We start from the raw sequence: 17157 nt of genomic DNA, 5'->3' as shown, positions 1-17157 counted from the left end.
ATTCAGAGGACCATTTCACAACGTACTGCGAAACTGCACGCGTGGTAGGTCGCAGATAGTTATGGTCGATAAGGAAACTGTCAGTAACAAACAATGGCTTAGAGCCGGTGTTCCCCAGGGATCCATATTATCACCCCTATTGTTTAATATATTCATAAACGTTCTTCCTCCAGTAATTTATAAAGGTACTATCTATCAATATGCAGACAATACGGTCATTTTAACAAAGCATTTAAATTATGAAAAGGCTATGTACGCCCTGCAAAATACAATACATAATGTAATGCACTGGTTTGCGAAAAAAAGAATCTATTAACGTAAATATTAATAAGAAGCAATTACTATGTTTTGGAAATCCCTTAAACACTACAGCAATAAAAATCCCAGTATACTTGCATGATCAGCGCTGTTTCATGCACATGTACCCCTATTAGCGGCGAGAATTGGGAGTGGCGCCTTCTCGCGAGTGACGTCACGGCGAGGACGCCACTCACTCCGGCGCGATCGGCTGCCGCGCGCGCTCGTTCCTTCGTGTATGCTTGGGATATGGGTGGCTCGAGCCGTACGTATTGAAGGATACGTCGGCTTCTTTTAGCTGCCATGCCTTAGCCACAGTTTCTTCTTTAAAAGGGCATGAGTCGAGAAACTTTGCGGCTTGGATATCGCAAGCTATGTAGCGTTAAAGGGGTCTACTGGTTTTGCAGTGCACATAAGCGCCATAGCTATCCGTAAATTTTGCGTAAACATAATGTCTGCAAATTCAACACGCGAAGTTGTGTATGATGCCTCGCTAAACATTAAACATTCCCTCAGTATTTATGATCTTCTGATGATGATCTTCTGTGATGATTTAAGATCTTCTGACGATCCAGAAGATCATTGCCAAGGCAGAAAATGCGGTACGCCTAGTGAAGAGGGTGGCCAACAGGCAGACGGGGTTCAAGGAGGATAGTCTCATTAGACTTATGCACGCATATGTGTTGTGTCACTTTATTTATGTGGCGGCCATGCACAAGTGGAAACCATCAGAGAAGGAGAAGCTTGACACGCAGATTAGGAAGATCACGAAGAAAGTGTTGGGAGTGCCAGTGTGCACCAGCATCGACCAACTTCTCCAGCTGGGAATCCATAATACCTTGGATGAGATAGCTGAGGCTCAGGAGAGGACGCAGATGGTGCGTCTCTCTACGGCTACGACTAGGGTCGGCAGATTCTGAGAGAGTTAGGTGTTCCTCAGGAGAAGATTTCGCAGCTTCATGTCGGTATTCCCTTGAAGGCGGTATCACGTCAAGCCTGTTCCCAGGAACGTGCATCCGGATCGAAATGTTGGTAGAAGAAAGGCCAGGGGAGCTTGCCTACTGAGACTCATTCGGGATGAGAATCAGAAGGTTGGCTTCGTAGATGCTTCTTTTAACGAGGAGAGGAAGGTGTTTGCCGTAGTTGTCGTGGACAATGAGGGCAGTGTCGTTAACGCTGCTACCGTTCGGGCTGATAGGCCAGAGGTCTCGGAGCAAGCGGCTACTGCACTCGCCCTGGTCGACAGGCGCAGGCCTTTTGTATATAGCGATTCAAAGTAGGCCGTTAGGGCCTTTGAGAAGGGCTCGGTGGCTAAGGTTGCTTTTAAAATTATGCAGACATGTGAGATCTCTCAACACTACTTATGTTGGTGTCCTGCTCACCTTGGGATGATCGAGGGAGCCCCTCCGAATCTCAATGACTCCGCTCATGAGGCAGCGCGAGATCTTACCCTCCGCTATGCCCCGCGCAACGTCGTGGCGGTACTCCCCGAGAACAGAGACTCCCCTTCCACATATAATGAAATCACGAAGTATTACCTTCTTAATCACTGGGTTTACAGTTTGCCGCATCCTAAACTAAACAGGGCTCAGGCACTTACATTACGCTTACTACAGACTGGTACTTATCCTCGCCCACGGAGACTGAACATGTTTTATCCAGAGACGTATACAGAGCCTATTGCCAATACAGAGCCTATTGCCAATATTGTGGTGCTTTAGCCACGCTCGAACACATGCTCTGGTCTTGCGAAAGAATTGAAGACTCGGCGATCAAGGATGCGTCCAAGTGGGAGGCTGCACTTCGCAGCCCGGACCTGGATGAACAATTCTGGGCTGTCCAGCAGGCTCACGACGTGGCCGTGAGGCTTGGCCTTCCTGTCCCGACGTGGGAGCGGCCCGCTTAGTGATCAATTATCACTACTTGCAGGACCAAATAAAGTTTTCCTTCCTTCCTTCCCTTAGTATTTAGCTATGAGCGACATCGCATTTTACATTGAAGAAAAATATTGATAATTGGCGTCAGCATGTTACCCGACGTTAGAAAGACACTGCCCAGCGAAGCTGTCATCATGATTCTTATTACTCTGATGTGTACTTCTATTCAAATATGGACATTCATTAATGCGTAAAAAATAGGCGCGCATTTCTTATGAAAAAGTTTGCTGCTACTTGCATCCTCCTCTGAAACAGGCCTCCAATTGCTCATGGCTGCTAATACGACGGCGTGTCATGTAGAGCATTTACATAGTTAATTCACAAACACCATAGTAGCAATCACCTGAGAGAAAAGTTTCGTTATTAAAATCGAGATCGTGATGAAATGTTTCATAGTGGCCCTCAGTAGCCTTTATCGAGAATATGGCACACCCCCGATCACGTAACGGTAGCAATCGACTGTCGGTATGGCGAGGCACGCTATGTTCGCGAAACCCATCAGTTCACTACAACTTCGAATTGAAACCATAAAGCATTTTTTTACAGCGCCAACTGGAATGGCTAAAGTATTCTCGAGCTACAACAGCGCAGCTTAGATTGCCTAGAAAAGGAAAATTCAAGCACCTTCTGTCTCACCATGTCTCGATCCAACGTTCTTTAATTACACAACCGGATAATTTCCGGTTTCGCTTAACCGGATTCGCTTCGTCGGTACATAAAAGAGATCCTTGCCCAACTGCAGACTAAATAAAGTTTGCTCCAATCCAAACGCAAACATTCATAAAGAAAGCACCACAAGCCTTGCACATACTTTCGCTTGATTTTTGACCCTCCACCGGTGGGGGGGATTTCGATATCTCCAATATGTCCCATACTGCTAATGATTGATGCTTCGACTTCTTTCTGGCTGCAGCCATGTGGTCCAATAGGCACACTTCACAAAAAAAAATTGGGCCGAGCAGCCTGTGTCAGTTCGCCAAACAGATTCGTCATGTATATTCCTCAAGCAACAAGCACCAGTAAATTTCTCAAGTGAGTTGAACGTGTATCATGGAAATGGAAATATATATTGGCACATTCCTATTTGTATTCTGTAAATAGCTGTAAGCCTTCATTAACTTTACTTCAAATTTCCGCCGCTTAAAATAAACACGGGAAGAACCGCCTAATATTGACAAGCAGTTAAAGAAGCAAGCGGTGCTTGTAGAATCTAAACTCCAGTATTAGTTAAGTCCCCGTGTTACTGCCGAGCGTTTCTGTGAAGAAATGCAAAAATTCTATAATATATCATGAACTACTCGTCGAGAGCAAACCTGTTTTAGCGGATTAAAATCAACGTAACTGTTGTAGAAGTCATATATAGCCAGCGTTTGTGACATACTCGTTGCATCGCTGCAGGTATGGTATCATACCTGGATTCTTGTATGCTACGTTTTTTGCGATTGTCCATCGGCGCATGAAAAACCCGCAATGGGCTCTCTTGCGCTCTTTCGGCTGGCACTGTAGCATTGCCTTTGAGAGCAGCATTGTTGTCTAAGAAATTAGCTCTTTCAATAAGTGTTCGCAACGGAAGACGTCGTAAAAATATATTAGAGACGAAGTATACAAGCAGAGAGAACGACGGCGAACAAACGAAAACGCCGCAGAAAGCGCCCGGACAACACCCGAACTGTAGCAGGCGACAGGCGCGAGTCCTTGCCCTGACGTCACGCGAGCAGCGCTCGCAGCGCCCCTGTAGTTCGTTCTCGGGGCTAATTGCGTACGTAGACTGTGAGCGATATCTCGGTTTGTATTTTGATAGCAGCATGTGGTGGCAGCATCATCTAGCCTATCTTTGTGGTAAACTTAGAAGTGCCGCTTGGTTGCTTTCTTTAATATAAAAGGTTTCACACCATCATCTGTAAAGAAAACTGCATTGTACGCTATCGCGTACAGTATATTACGATACGGAACCACTGCATTTGCTTTCTGCGCATTGAGATGGCAAATGAGAATTGACAGTTTATTGAAAAATATATTGAGAAGTGTCGCGTAATGGCTGTGGCCAGGTGTCACATGACAATTTCTTTTCGGCATTGGGTTTTTATTTATTTCAGTTTTTATCCAAGCCAGCTGTGCTTCTTCGTAATTTTTGGAATTACCATTTCAGAGAGAAATATGTAGCCCCGCGACTTTTGAGGGTCAACACGCGTTTCAATGTTCCTCGTCCAGTAACAAAATATGACAAAGCACGACAATGTGTCTTTGTGCCAAAAATATTTAATTATCTGCCTCACGAAACTTTTTCGGTTCAGTCAAAAAGGGATTGAAAGAAATCATCTTCCATTTGAGTTTTCCATTGCTGCGTAGTGCAGGTATTTTGTTTATTTGATGTAATTTTGTTACGGTCATCTGTATCCCTAAGTGTGAAAAATGTTCATTTTCCCTTGAAATAACATGTATTAATTACCTTTAATTTTTTATTTTTTTAGTTTGCACAATGTTTTGTCGGCACTAAGGCAGCGCCTGTACACACCCCGACCTTATCGCTGTTGCCGACTCTGCCGGGCCTAGTCACACAAGCCATTCAGGCTTCGACAGGCCCACCTACAATGTATTTCTTCTAGTGGTGCATAATAAAGCATTATTATTATTATTATTATTATTATTATTATTATTATTATTATTATTATTATTATTATTATTATTATTATTATTATTATTATTATTATTATTAATCTGCTGCTGCGTAATATAAACGCTCATCAGCAAATGCCTCAAGCGCTTGAAGCCTTCCCTATTCTGTGGTTCTGATGGTTATCCCCTCCCCAATTATAAATTATTACGGCAGTATATTTGCCTTAATATTGGCATCGTTATATGATATGTCTTTGAAAACTTCCACTTTACCTGGATGAGGAAAACGGCTCGTGTTTTTCTTGTATTTATGTCTGGCGGTAAAAACGAAATTTTTAATTTCTCGGTGTCCTCATTTCTCTTCTGTGTGCCACGTCTAACGTCTATGTGCTTGCTCTTCACAACATCTATATATATATTTTTTTTTACTGTGAAGAACTTCTTAATTCCGAATCAGCATGGATTTCCCACTGGCTGCTCCACTATCACAAATCTCGCAAGCTTTATGATACAGATCTCCACGCCGGTAATCCAGGGCGAGAAAGTTGACATCATTTACTGTGTGGGGTCTGAGTGGGAATTCTCACACCGTACTCTTGGGACAAAGGAACGACAACACAGTAGTGCAAACAATCACAAGCGCATTTATTGCACCTTTCATACATCAATGCCTGCTAGCCGAGTTGCTATCCACAAAACATGCCGATGGGCGCGCGACAAATCTAGAAGTCCGACTCACCGCGTCCTCGTGAGCGAATATGTTCGCTCCATGCTGGATCCCAACGCCTGGTCGTTCGCGTGTATAGTCACGCGAATCGTGGCGCGTTCGAAGGCGGCCACGCGAGGCGGTTTCGCAGATGCATCGGTCGCCGCGCACTTGCGGGAGACGTCCCCCGCCGGGAAAGGGGGCGCTGCACGCGCGGCAGGTTCGTGCGGCCTGCTGGCTGTCTCGAACCCAAGAGAGCAAGCGCCTTCCTTTCGGCGCCCAAGTAACCTCGCGGCGTTAGCCGCGCAACACTCGCGCCATCTCTCGGACTGCGCTTCAACCACATCAACCGCGCGGGCGTCACGCAGGCCACGCAGCGAAGCGGGAGAACAGGAGACGCGCTATGCGGGAAAAACATCAGGGGAGGCGCGAGGGTCGCGCATCCCCACAACTGTGATTTCAGCAAAGCTCTTGATGTAGTTAGCAACCCACTGCCTCTGGTCAAGCTTACTCAATTTGGTTTTTACTCGTCAGTTGTCAAGCTCTTGCGCACTTCTTGATAGATCCTGTTATGTTAAAGTGAACGGCCAAACGACTTCTTTTTACATGGCAACTAGCGGCGTCCCTCAAGGATCAGTATTAGGACCAGATATTTTTGTTTATTTTTATAATGACGTTCTTTCCGCTGTTCAGAATTCTTCTTTCCTTCTATATGCTGACGACATCAGTAACTTTAAGGAAATTCATCCTGTTCATGACTGTCGCATACTGAAGTCCGACCGGCTTTATTTTTCTAAGTAGTGCAGAGATAACCACATATTGAATGCTTCCAAGGCCAAACTCATGAATTTTACCCGCAAAACAGTAAGCACTTCTTTTTCTTTTTCCATAGAGTCTGTACCAATGTGTAAGGACCGTGAGATCAATGATCTCAGTGTACTTTTTAATACAACCTGACATTTTTATGTTCACACAAAACGCGTTGCATAGCTAGGTGTGCGCTCTTTCGGCTCTGTTTGCGGACTATCGAGGTCTACACCTTTCCGCAGGTTTTACACAACGATATGTCGCGTCGATCTTCTGGAATGACATTTCTAGAATCAACAGTTGCGTTACAGATCGGGTCCAGAAAAAGTGTCTAAACATATATCACCACTTTGCTAACACGGACACTGGACCCTGTTCTAGCATTATTATGGATAATTGTCATTGTCCGTACTTCGCTGCATGCCGACGTAATCGAGTAGATCTTCTGTTTCCTTTCAAACTCCTTCACGGTGCGCCCTACAAGATTGCACCCTCCTGCACCCTACAAGATTTGTTATTGAAGATCTGTCAATTGCTAGAACCAAACTGCGATTTATCGCGCAAGTACTGCGCACCACTTTAAACAATCCAGCTGATGTGATAGGATTATGCTATGAATCTGAGGAGATGTTTAATAAGTCTGTCACAACTTAAGAAAATTACCTGGTATACACCTGGCGAGAATAAAATCACTTCGAAAACGGCCTACGTCTACGTCCCTTTTTTATTTTGTCTAGCTACCACGCTGTAAAATGAGCATCATTAAAGAACCAGAAAGAAGACATTTGGTACACTACGGCGAGCCTGTTATAAGAATAACCGCATAGATGAAGGATAGAGCCACTAAAACACCCAGTTACGGCACTGCTTGTTTGGCAAAAAAATGTATTGCTTCAGATACGAATAAAATCTAATAACAGTTCCACGCACTGTATACTGAGTAGAGTGCTCAGCGATTGAAAAGCGAAACTCCGAGCGCGTGGCTGCCGACCCTTTTCTGCGCCACCGGTAGCCACTGGTGGCACCAAGTTGGTGAACTCTTGTATCGCATGAAATCGAGAGCCTATTTGATGCATTGTTACTGCACTTCCCCCCTCTCCCCCCCCCCCCCGCTTTTTTCTTGAGTTCACCAGTGGCGCGAAAAGCACCCGCCGTGAAGTTGTCAAAGTATCGCGTTCCAATCGCTGAGCACTGTACACTGCCTGGAAGGTGCGAGCCCGGTGCACTGTAGACTTCCACAACAGTCACCGAACAGTAGTCCAAAAACTTACTTGACTTACACAGTCAGTGACACTGATGATACAACATGTATAAATCATGTGTCACAGATGTTCAGACGTGTACAGTGGATATACGACATATGGTTATACTTTTTGATTGGATGTATTGTTGGGATTGATAGCCAGGTTTCTTTGTATGGTGGGCCAGATAGTACGATATAATTCCGACCAATTAAGGATACCAGAAGAGCGCAACTCTGTCCCGCATAACGTTACAATCAACCACGACATAAAAGCTTTACTCCTACTTATCTTCTCGATTCAATGGTATCTGCAAAGCAAAGAGACGGCCTAATCAAGCGGAGCATAATATCGAACCCCTTGTTTGATTTTCTATACCTCGGATGCGGCATTCTGGTTTGTGCCACCGGTGCTCCGGTTTACACAGCACGGAAGCTTGACCGGCGAAGTGGTGTCAGTCAGCGCATCTGTTTTCAGTAAACAAACAATGAATAACGACATAAAGCCTGTGAATTTAATGTGGAATTATAGTTATCTCTAAAGCCCACAAGCTCTAATAGAACAGCGCAGTGTACTCAACGGCTCTTTTCGTTTTCTTAGATTTCCTATAAATATATATACCCGCCGTGGTTGCTCAGTGGCTATGGTGTTAGGCTGCTGAGCACGAGGTCGTGGGATCGAATCCCGGCCCCGGCGGCCGCATTTCGGTGGGGGCGAAATGTGAAAACACCCGTGTACTTAGATTGAGGTGCACGTTAAAGAACCCCAGGTGGTCGAAATTTCTGGAGTCCCCCACTACGCCGTGCCTCATAATAAGAAAGAAAGTAGTTTTGGCACGTAAAACCCCATAATTACATTTTTTTGTGATTTCCTATACTTGGGCTACCTTATTGTTGTGTCAATGGGCATGTGCTATTGCTTGGGTGTTCATATTTCGGCATAGCTTGTGAACGCTGTGCTGCATAAACATCAACACTGCATGAGGTTAATGTCGTAACAATGAGACACACGACCATAACGTTTGCGTGGCTGAGTATAACAATTTAGTTGTGTCATCGCGGTCATACTACCATCGTCCCCGTCATCGTCGCCATGCTGCCGTCGTCATACACACGCTCGCGTCGATCAACCCCCTCCCCTCGATGGCTCGCCTCACGCAAACATCTTCATCTGTGTGGTAACGCTTTGCAGAATATTTAACGATGTGCCATAACCAGCTATCTGCAAGATGCTTAGCATAACATTAATTCCAACACTGAGCGGTATCTGCGTAATTTTTGCTGAAGTAGGAGCCGACGATAGATTTCGCTTCAAGGCTTCTGAGTAGAAGGGCTTCCGGATAATGTGCGACTGATGAGACATAAAGGTTAAGGCTAAATTAAAACGCTAATAAATTGTCGACGCCTTCGCCGCCGACACGCTAACACACTTCGTATCGTACAGACTTTATCTTCCTCAATTCACTGATTCGCTTCCGCTTGTGATGCTTTGTGTATACGTCCTGCATTCTCAGAACGGGCTTCGCCTGATACTGCTAGCGTCAATGGTACCACGATGCAGCAGTCACTTCGTGCGCCATGAAAGCATCACGAAAAAGCCGGTATTCTCCGTTGCGTGCAGAACGCTCACATTACAGCGACGACATGAGTGGGGGAGCGATGCACCGATTATGCAGCGACAGCGCCGACAGCGCCGGAGCACGTGCCCGAACTGGCATGAACGGCTGCAATCAGCAACCGAAGGAACGCAGTTCGCGCGGAAAAGCGGCTCCAATGTAGCCGAGCATATTGGGGGGCGCAATATGCGTGAGCAGCTACGCCAGCGTTTCGCACGAGTGCACACCGTCGTCAGTGCATCGAGCTGAAGCCTCCAGCCGGTCGTTGGCTGCATGTATGGCGTTGCGCTCGAAAATTCAATAAGTGTCCGGGTTCGCTTCTCTCTTTCTTTTCCTCCTGTATGTTGCGTTCACTCTCCCGCTGCCCGCTTAAAAGTAATGAAGGCACGGAGCCAAACTTGCAAGAAAAGCGAATGCGCGATATGTGCAAAACCGGGCCACCGGGAGATATGCCTGGCACGTGCCGGCGCAATAACTAAGCGCTGCGTCGTCAGTGCGGGTTGGGTTTCTGCCGCTTCATTTGGCCACGGTTGTTCATCTGCTGCGCAAGAGCGCATTTTTGCCTGCACATTCTTGCCTAACGGTGATGCGAACTCGTGTTCGTGCATTCGTGCGTGCGTGCGTGCGTGCGTGCGTGCGTGCGTGCGTGCGTGCGTGCGTGCGTGCGTGTGTGTGCTCGTACACTGTCTCATTCTTTCGGTGGGATATATTAGAATAGTAAACATACTCTTACAACACTTGTCCACATTGTGCTTCGTAACTTTACTACGAGTTTGCAATTTAACGAGGTTATTAAAGTAGCATGGTTACCCAGAGATATCACAGAGCTCACGGATGACAGAAACAATAGATAGACACCCGATAGCGGCGATAAGAAATGGCAACAGAAAACGTGCAAACAGGAAACAAGAGCCTTATTGTTGCCGACCTATGAGGCACTTCTAATCCTCATCGCATGTCATCATCTCGCTGCGTTATTCCTATGCTAGGTTGACGCGCCACTGCCTTTAAGTATACTCCACAACATCCGAAGACTATCATGCGCGCCTAAACAACCGTTTATTGCTGCATTGATTAAATGGTAGGAAAAGACATCGGTGACTCCGCCGAATAACTTTGTTTGTGCTATGCTTTATGCTGTAGTCTGCCAAGTTCGCTCTCTTAAGGTTCACTTTTTCTTGATTCTCAAACATGTCTGTTGCCTGCAAGTCGTTGTTGGGAGGCGGACGGCTGACGCTTGGCTTGTGTGATTTTCTTCCCCATTTTGCTTTAAGGTAGAAACCATAGGGGACGCTTACATGGTTGTGTCTGGGCTTCCAGATCGCAATGGCCACAACCACGCCCGGGAAGTGGCCCGCATGGCGCTCAGTCTGCTGCGTGCCATACGAAATTTTCGCATCAGGCACAGGCCTGACGACACGCTCAAGCTGAGGATCGGCATCCACACTGGTGAGCCTTATGCAATCGTACTGATCGGCTTTGAGCAGCTTATACTGCACACTATGTTTAAAGAGTAAAATTAAGTTCTCGTGTTCGAAGTGCCAAATCCACGATTTGATTATGAGGCATACCGTAGTGAGAGACTCTGGAATGATTTTCACCGCCTGGGGTTCTTTAACGTGCAAGCAATGCACAATATACGGGCGCTTTTGCAGTTCACTGCCATCGAAATGCGCCCTCCGCGGTCGGGATTCCATCCCATGGCCTCGGGCTTAGTAGCGCTACACTATATATAGTCGCTTTGTTACTACGGCGGATTCATACTATGTTTTCCTATAACGCGGAGTAGGAGTAGAAAGTATACGATGTTGTGACGCAAAGGCACACGTGGATTTGCATGAGCACACTTTTTTATGACTGACTAGAGCTGTAGCTTCTGCTTTATAGTGCCACAGTGTTGCGGCGTCATAAAGTATAAGCTTGCGGCCCACGGACCATTATGCAAGTCCAGTTATTAAACAAATCAAAATTAAATCAAATCAAATTAATTTTTCTTTTGACAAAAGGAGCCGTACCTAAAAGCAGTCACGGCTTCACTGCATGTCGAGCTGCACACCAGGAGAAGACGTCAAACTGAGAAACCTAACTGCCAGCCGTGTCGTGCTCGTGTGCACGCTACGGATCGCGAATATTTATTGTCATCATCCTCTTATGTTTACTAATTCTACGAAAGCCCTCAAACAATGGGAAGAGCTCACTACAGTCCTGACTGCATTTTACAATGCGATTCACGGCAGTACAGGAAATTAAACAAAATTAAAATATAAGTAAATTACGTTGTCGCGCACCCACGTGAATGTCAATGCAAGAAAAACAGAATAGAAACGAAGGTCGAATATACAGTAGAGATATATTCCAATTGGTCGCAGGAAAATCAGCATGATAAAGAAATGCATGAATGTCTTGACGTCTGCCTCTTTACCACGACGGTTTCATATCCGTAACACAATGATACAGCAACAAAGCCACAGCGTCTGCACTATTAAGCAAATGTACACTCTTTGGGGTGTTGATTTGCCACACAACGATAATGGTCATCTGTCTTGCTTGCGTTTCCTTTCTTAAAAAAGGTGTGCTCGCTATTTTCCTGTCGAGAATGCACTGTAATGCTGATAACGCGCATGCCGTTCGTGATTTGGAACTACCTGGCTCGCAGCGTTAAAGGAAGCAAATGCGGACAAGACAGATCACGATTATCGTTGTCTGGCAAGATACGACCCAAACACCCAAAGAGTGTAATATTGCTTAAGGGTGTGCTGCCATCATCATCATGCCGAAACGATGTCACTGCACGCGCACTGCCATGCTGCGCATGCGCAAGTGACAACCCGCAGGCGTCTAGTGACTCTAATGACGAGCGTACAAGCTATATTCAGTTGTTCTTATTAATTATTAGGTATCACATCAGGCATTTTGTTGTTCCATGTCATTTTAGGTGTGAATTCTTCCGCTATAATCTTTGTTAACCGTACTGAACTGTGTACCAGCTAAATTATGCGATGCCTGAGTGAGAAAATAGCTTAGGTGATTATTCACATGTGTACATGTTTGTCCTGCTCCCGTGACCGCTTTTCACTAGCTAACATATGTTAAACGCCTGCACGTATGGAAAGTTTCCCGAATGGTATCGCTAGTTCTATCTGTTGTCTTTTGTCGTCGAACCTTGTGTAATCTTCTTGTTGGCCTGACGCGAATTGTGAAGTACTTTCAGGAAAACACGCGCGCACCAGCTATTACGCTGGGGGCTTCGACGACTCATGTATAAAAGCCGACGTGCTTGACCATCACACCAGATGTTCGACTATTGCCAACTTTGCTCGCCGCCATCGTTGCGTCTGCGCATTGCTTCTCCTCTATTAGCTTCTCCTCTAATAGCTCACCCACTAAAGAGTTAGTGACGTGATTCACAGTTGTCGCTACTTGTTATTTTCATTGTCTATATAAAAAAAAATGAAACATACACGTTGAATCCTAGACGCACCACGAGTGCGCAAAGGCATACTTTGGTGCAACACATTTTTTAGCCCGCCATATATGGACTTTGTACGTTATCTTTCCAAATGGGAAGGCTCTGAAATGACTCGATAGAATGCGCAGTGGCAGAACATGGAATGTCGCTAGAGCCAACCTTTCGAAAGGGGACTTGGCTTTTCTTCGTACGGACCACAGCAGACGAACTGTCATTTGTTGCTCTGAAGAAAAGAAACATCCTTGTCGAAACGTAGACTACTGCGACATTCCTTATTATACCACTGTTCATCAGTTGAAGCTACGATCTTTCTGTGAACATATCTCTTGTTTTAAATATAATGCGGTATTACGTCTTGCCTCTAAAATACTTACGAGCTTTAGGAACAATAAGCAAGCTGATATTGTCTTCCTTTCGCGTTCGTTTAAGGTCCTTGCTGCGCTGGAGTTGTGGGACAGAAAATGCCCCGTTACTGCCTCTTTGGAGACACCGTCAACACTGCGTCCAGGATGGAATCGAACGGCGAAGGTTAGTTGTCCTTCAATGCAAAGCTGTCAGCTGTCCTGTCGACACAAGCTGGCTTCGTGCATGCCTCACTCTTGCTTTCTTACAGCGCTCCGCATTCACGTCAGCCCCGATACCAGGGTGGTCCTTGAGAGGTTCGGAACATTTCACTTGGAACCACGAGGGGGCATTGACATAAAGGTGTGTGATTGAGTCGAGTTCAATGTTTTCGTTTTTTTATATAATGAAGCCATTTTCGCATGCAGCCCGGTAATATCAAAATAAATTCCGTCCATTTAGTTACTGTACTCATAAGGCAGTCTTAGGAGATTCAGTATTCGAATCACGTCGTTTTCGTAGGAATAGTAAGCAAGGGCACATTAATCGAATTATATAACAGTATTGTAACGTGCAAGTAGGAGCTAAGCATCTTTGTGCTGGCTGGCAGTGATCAACGACTCATCCTAGTTTGTGATTCTACAAAAAGAAAAGAAAGACAAGAAAAATATCACGCCATGGCAGTAATTCTTGGCATGTGTCCTGTGCAGTCTCCAGTTTAATTACGCAACCTTGTTGGCACCGATCAGAATTAAAAGGCACGAGGTGCTTCCTTGTTCAATTAAGTTAAGCGAAAGATTTGACGGCAGCAGTAACTTTTGTTGTATAAAAGTTTGTCGGTTTTCTTTTGGATAGGTGGCCACGCAAGTGCCAATCTTTAGGTAGGTGCGTCGACGTCCTTGCGGAAATGAACATGCAGAATTCAGCGAGGACTCTTATGTGCTCAACCAAAGTGCGGTGTCAATATTAATGCGATTAGCATTCTCAGCCTACTTCCTGCTACTGCCTGTTATCTAGGCTCTGAAACTTCGCGCTCCCCAGCCGAGCACATGCGTAACGTCACCTAATACAAAATACGATAGCTGCACGTTTCACCCGCTACGACGCCAATCGTGACTATTTATCGAACCGGTGACAGGTTCTCCCTAGCAGTTAGGAGATGCCACGTGAAAGGGCTGCAGAGCTATAGATGAACGGTAACGACGCTACGCTGAAGCTGTTAGGGGAATTACTGAATCTAAACTTTTAAAAGTGCATCACACTTCACCATCCAGCTCATATGTGCACCTCATATGTGCAATTGGTAACGAACCAGAAGCAATAGACATCTCTATCTGACCACTACAGATTGTAAGTAATGGTGTATTTAGCAATACACTGTGCCGCTGTATTGCTTGAATGCTAATCGCCTTAGCGCCGACAGCCATCGTGAGATTATTTCTACCGTTTTTTTTTTTGCAATGAGTTTAGTTGTGTGTTTACTGCTACGGATGAAGAGTAGAAATTGTGCTGGCTAGAAGAATGTCAAGACAATGAAGGTCACAACCGCACACGTAATCGTTCCTCGCTATTGGCCGTAAAGTGCGTTGGTTAATTTTGTCGAATTTTCTGTCTATATAAAATGCGCATAATAGTGGTGCCAGGCACAACCTCAATATTGTGTTCTGAGTCATTAGGAACGGTTACGTGAAACGAAAGTAACATTTCAACACTTGTTAGACAACACCTACCTTATTTTTCACGCCTCCAAGTGCAGATGCTCATAAGTTTATATGATACAGTAGAGAGCTTAGAAGCTGTCTTGCATAAATAGCTGCATCCGGAATATTACTATGGCGCACGTCAGTCGCGTCGGTCAGCCTGGCGACAGTAACTGCTGTCGAGAAGCACTACTGAAGAGGTCGCGTAATGAAGGAACATTCCATAGCTGTAAAGACCACTGCGTCGTGCTAGCCCTTTTGAATGACGAAAACACAACAGTGACTAAGTCAATTAATGATAAATTATGCGCTATTCAAGGGCACCTGATAGTCAGTAAATAATTGACACCAGGCTATTTAACTAGAAAACTGTCAAGAAGTAAAGCAGCTGGAAGCACCGGCCAATGATGGTAATCACCAGGACGACGACAAGACTGTAGTCACCCCGAGCACAGTATAGTTGTAGGGTTGAAGAAAGATCTGCATCTGAACAGTCACTTATTTATAAGATAAAATCCATCCACAAAAGGACAGACATGCATACGTAGGAGCTGCCCCGTTAAGAAGAAATTATTGCGCGTAGTTCACTGTTTTCTTTTTACTATATTCAGCTGCTTCTCAGAAAGCATAAGCACGGCTATTCCGCTTACTGTTTTCGTGTATTGGCAGCGCCCTCATCGTACATAAATTCACGCAGGGCAAAGGCGTGATGCACACTTACTGGCTTCTCGGCGAGCACTCCAAGGATCTGCGAGCCATCGACGGTGTCAAGAAGGTCATGATTTGAGGCTCGCCGTCATCGCTGCGCCAACTGGTGCTAGTCCTAGTGATCTCCAACTGTCCGGCTTGAGCGTCCACATTGGCAGATTCAACCAAAGCCCGGTGTGATACCGCTGCCTGCCGGCGAAGGACCTGAGGCGCAGACATACCTGGAATAACCGAGTTATACGCCATTCGTGCGCTGTCTTACTGGCGCGTCAGGCGTTGTTCTGTGCCATGAGTGTGCTGAGTTATGCGTGAAACGTAGCTGTGTTGAAATCACGCTGAGATTTGAAGACTGCCAATCAGCTGTGCCACGACGGCTTCGCTCCTGCTGTGACGCTTGATGACTGACCGAGACTTGACGCTTGTGCAACCATCTACTGTCCTGCTTGTGTATTGTCGCCGGAAAGATGCATAGGCGGCCACAAAAGTATATGGAACACGCGTTCCCCGACAAATGTAAACCTCTGCTGTTAATTTATTGAATAAGACTATGTAGGTCTCAAAAACGGCTTTACATTGAAACTGAATTCGAGGTTATGGGCTCAGGCTTCGCAGGTATCCAGCTTTTTCGCAAATCCCGTGTCGCGTAAGCCTTTGTGGGCGACTGCACATGCTGTGTTTTGTGTAGTATATGACGTCGTACAAGCAAAGCATCCCCAAGGACAAGGATACTGCATCTCTAGCTAGGTCATGTTTGAAGACCACAGCTGAGTTCAAAAACTTATTGGGCCGCATGTTCCTCACAAACAACGCATTAATATACCTGCGCGCAATAACTTGCCGCACTGGCACTATCATAAAAAACTGTGAGGTAGACCTTTCATTGCCGTTACTTGCGGACTCTCAAAACATATTCACACAAATTATTTATTCTTCAACAACAGTCCGTGCGCATGGTGCTCATTTTTGCTTCGGCGATGTACCACACTCATGCGATTTCAGAATCCCCCGTGCGCTCATGTGAGAAAGAAGTAAAAATCTGGCAACGCCACAAAAATGCAAACATTGTTGCTATTTCCTGCTGCGTGCGTGCGTGTTGTGCAACATGACTTAAGCGCACGCACCACCCTTCATATTATTCAGGGCGAAAACAACGGAAGACACAGAGTTAGAAGGACATGGGGCGAGCACTGTGTACTTGCAACTTTGTGTCTTCTATTGTTTTCGCGCTGATTGATAAGAAAGCATGCTTTCCAACTCGCCCATCTTTCTACTGCACCACCCTTCAGCGTTACGACGAAACGTTCAGTTTGGCCCTTGACTGTTACCGTACTCCGTTTCACAAGGATGTGTGTCAACTAGACATGAGAGAGGGGAAGAATATGCTAGAAAGGCAGGTAGGTTAACCAGAGGTAGTTCCGGTTGGCTACCCTGAACGGGGAAAATGAGCAGGCCGATAAAAACAGAAAGAGAGCGAACGAGAGAGAGAGAGAGAGAGAGAGAGATACGAGCACAAAAAAACCGCATACACTATAGAGGAGTAGGGGGCGACCTTCTTAACGTCTATCGTGAAGGCCCGTAGACCACAAGAATATTAGTAACGCGAATAACGTATTCTGCGCGGATGTTCTTTGGGGGCACTAGCCTAGAGCTTTTAGCTCTGATTGTGGACGTGGATTGTGGATTGTGGACTGATTGTGGATTGTGGATTGTGGATTGTGG

The 17157-nt window shown here is 45.7% G+C and overlaps 1 protein-coding gene across 5 annotated transcripts in view; it reads left to right on the top strand.

Moving 5' to 3' along the window:
- LOC135909752 (atrial natriuretic peptide receptor 1-like) overlaps positions 1–16498 on the top strand; it is a 102895-nt gene extending 86397 nt beyond the window's left edge. For 2 of the 5 annotated variants that reach the window (XM_065441817.1, XM_065441816.1), the window contains 4 exons: positions 10494–10668; positions 13118–13216; positions 13302–13393; positions 15428–16498. In XM_065441817.1, coding sequence (XP_065297889.1) covers positions 10494–10668; positions 13118–13216; positions 13302–13393; positions 15428–15517 — 456 coding nt within the window. In that variant the 3' untranslated portion in view covers positions 15518–16498. Of the gene's footprint in view, positions 1–10493; positions 10669–13117; positions 13217–13301; positions 13394–15427 lie in introns of those variants that run through there. The other 3 variants (XR_010566778.1, XM_065441818.1, XM_065441819.1) reach the window with 3 other exon arrangements.
- The last annotated feature ends 659 nt before the right edge of the window (positions 16499–17157 follow it).

The sequence above is a fragment of the Dermacentor albipictus genome, chromosome 4 (genome assembly GCF_038994185.2).
Source record: "Dermacentor albipictus isolate Rhodes 1998 colony chromosome 4, USDA_Dalb.pri_finalv2, whole genome shotgun sequence".
Taxonomy (NCBI): Eukaryota; Metazoa; Arthropoda; class Arachnida; order Ixodida; family Ixodidae; genus Dermacentor; species Dermacentor albipictus.
The sequence above is the reverse complement of the archived record's forward strand: the minus strand, read 5'-3'. Positions and strand labels throughout refer to the sequence as shown.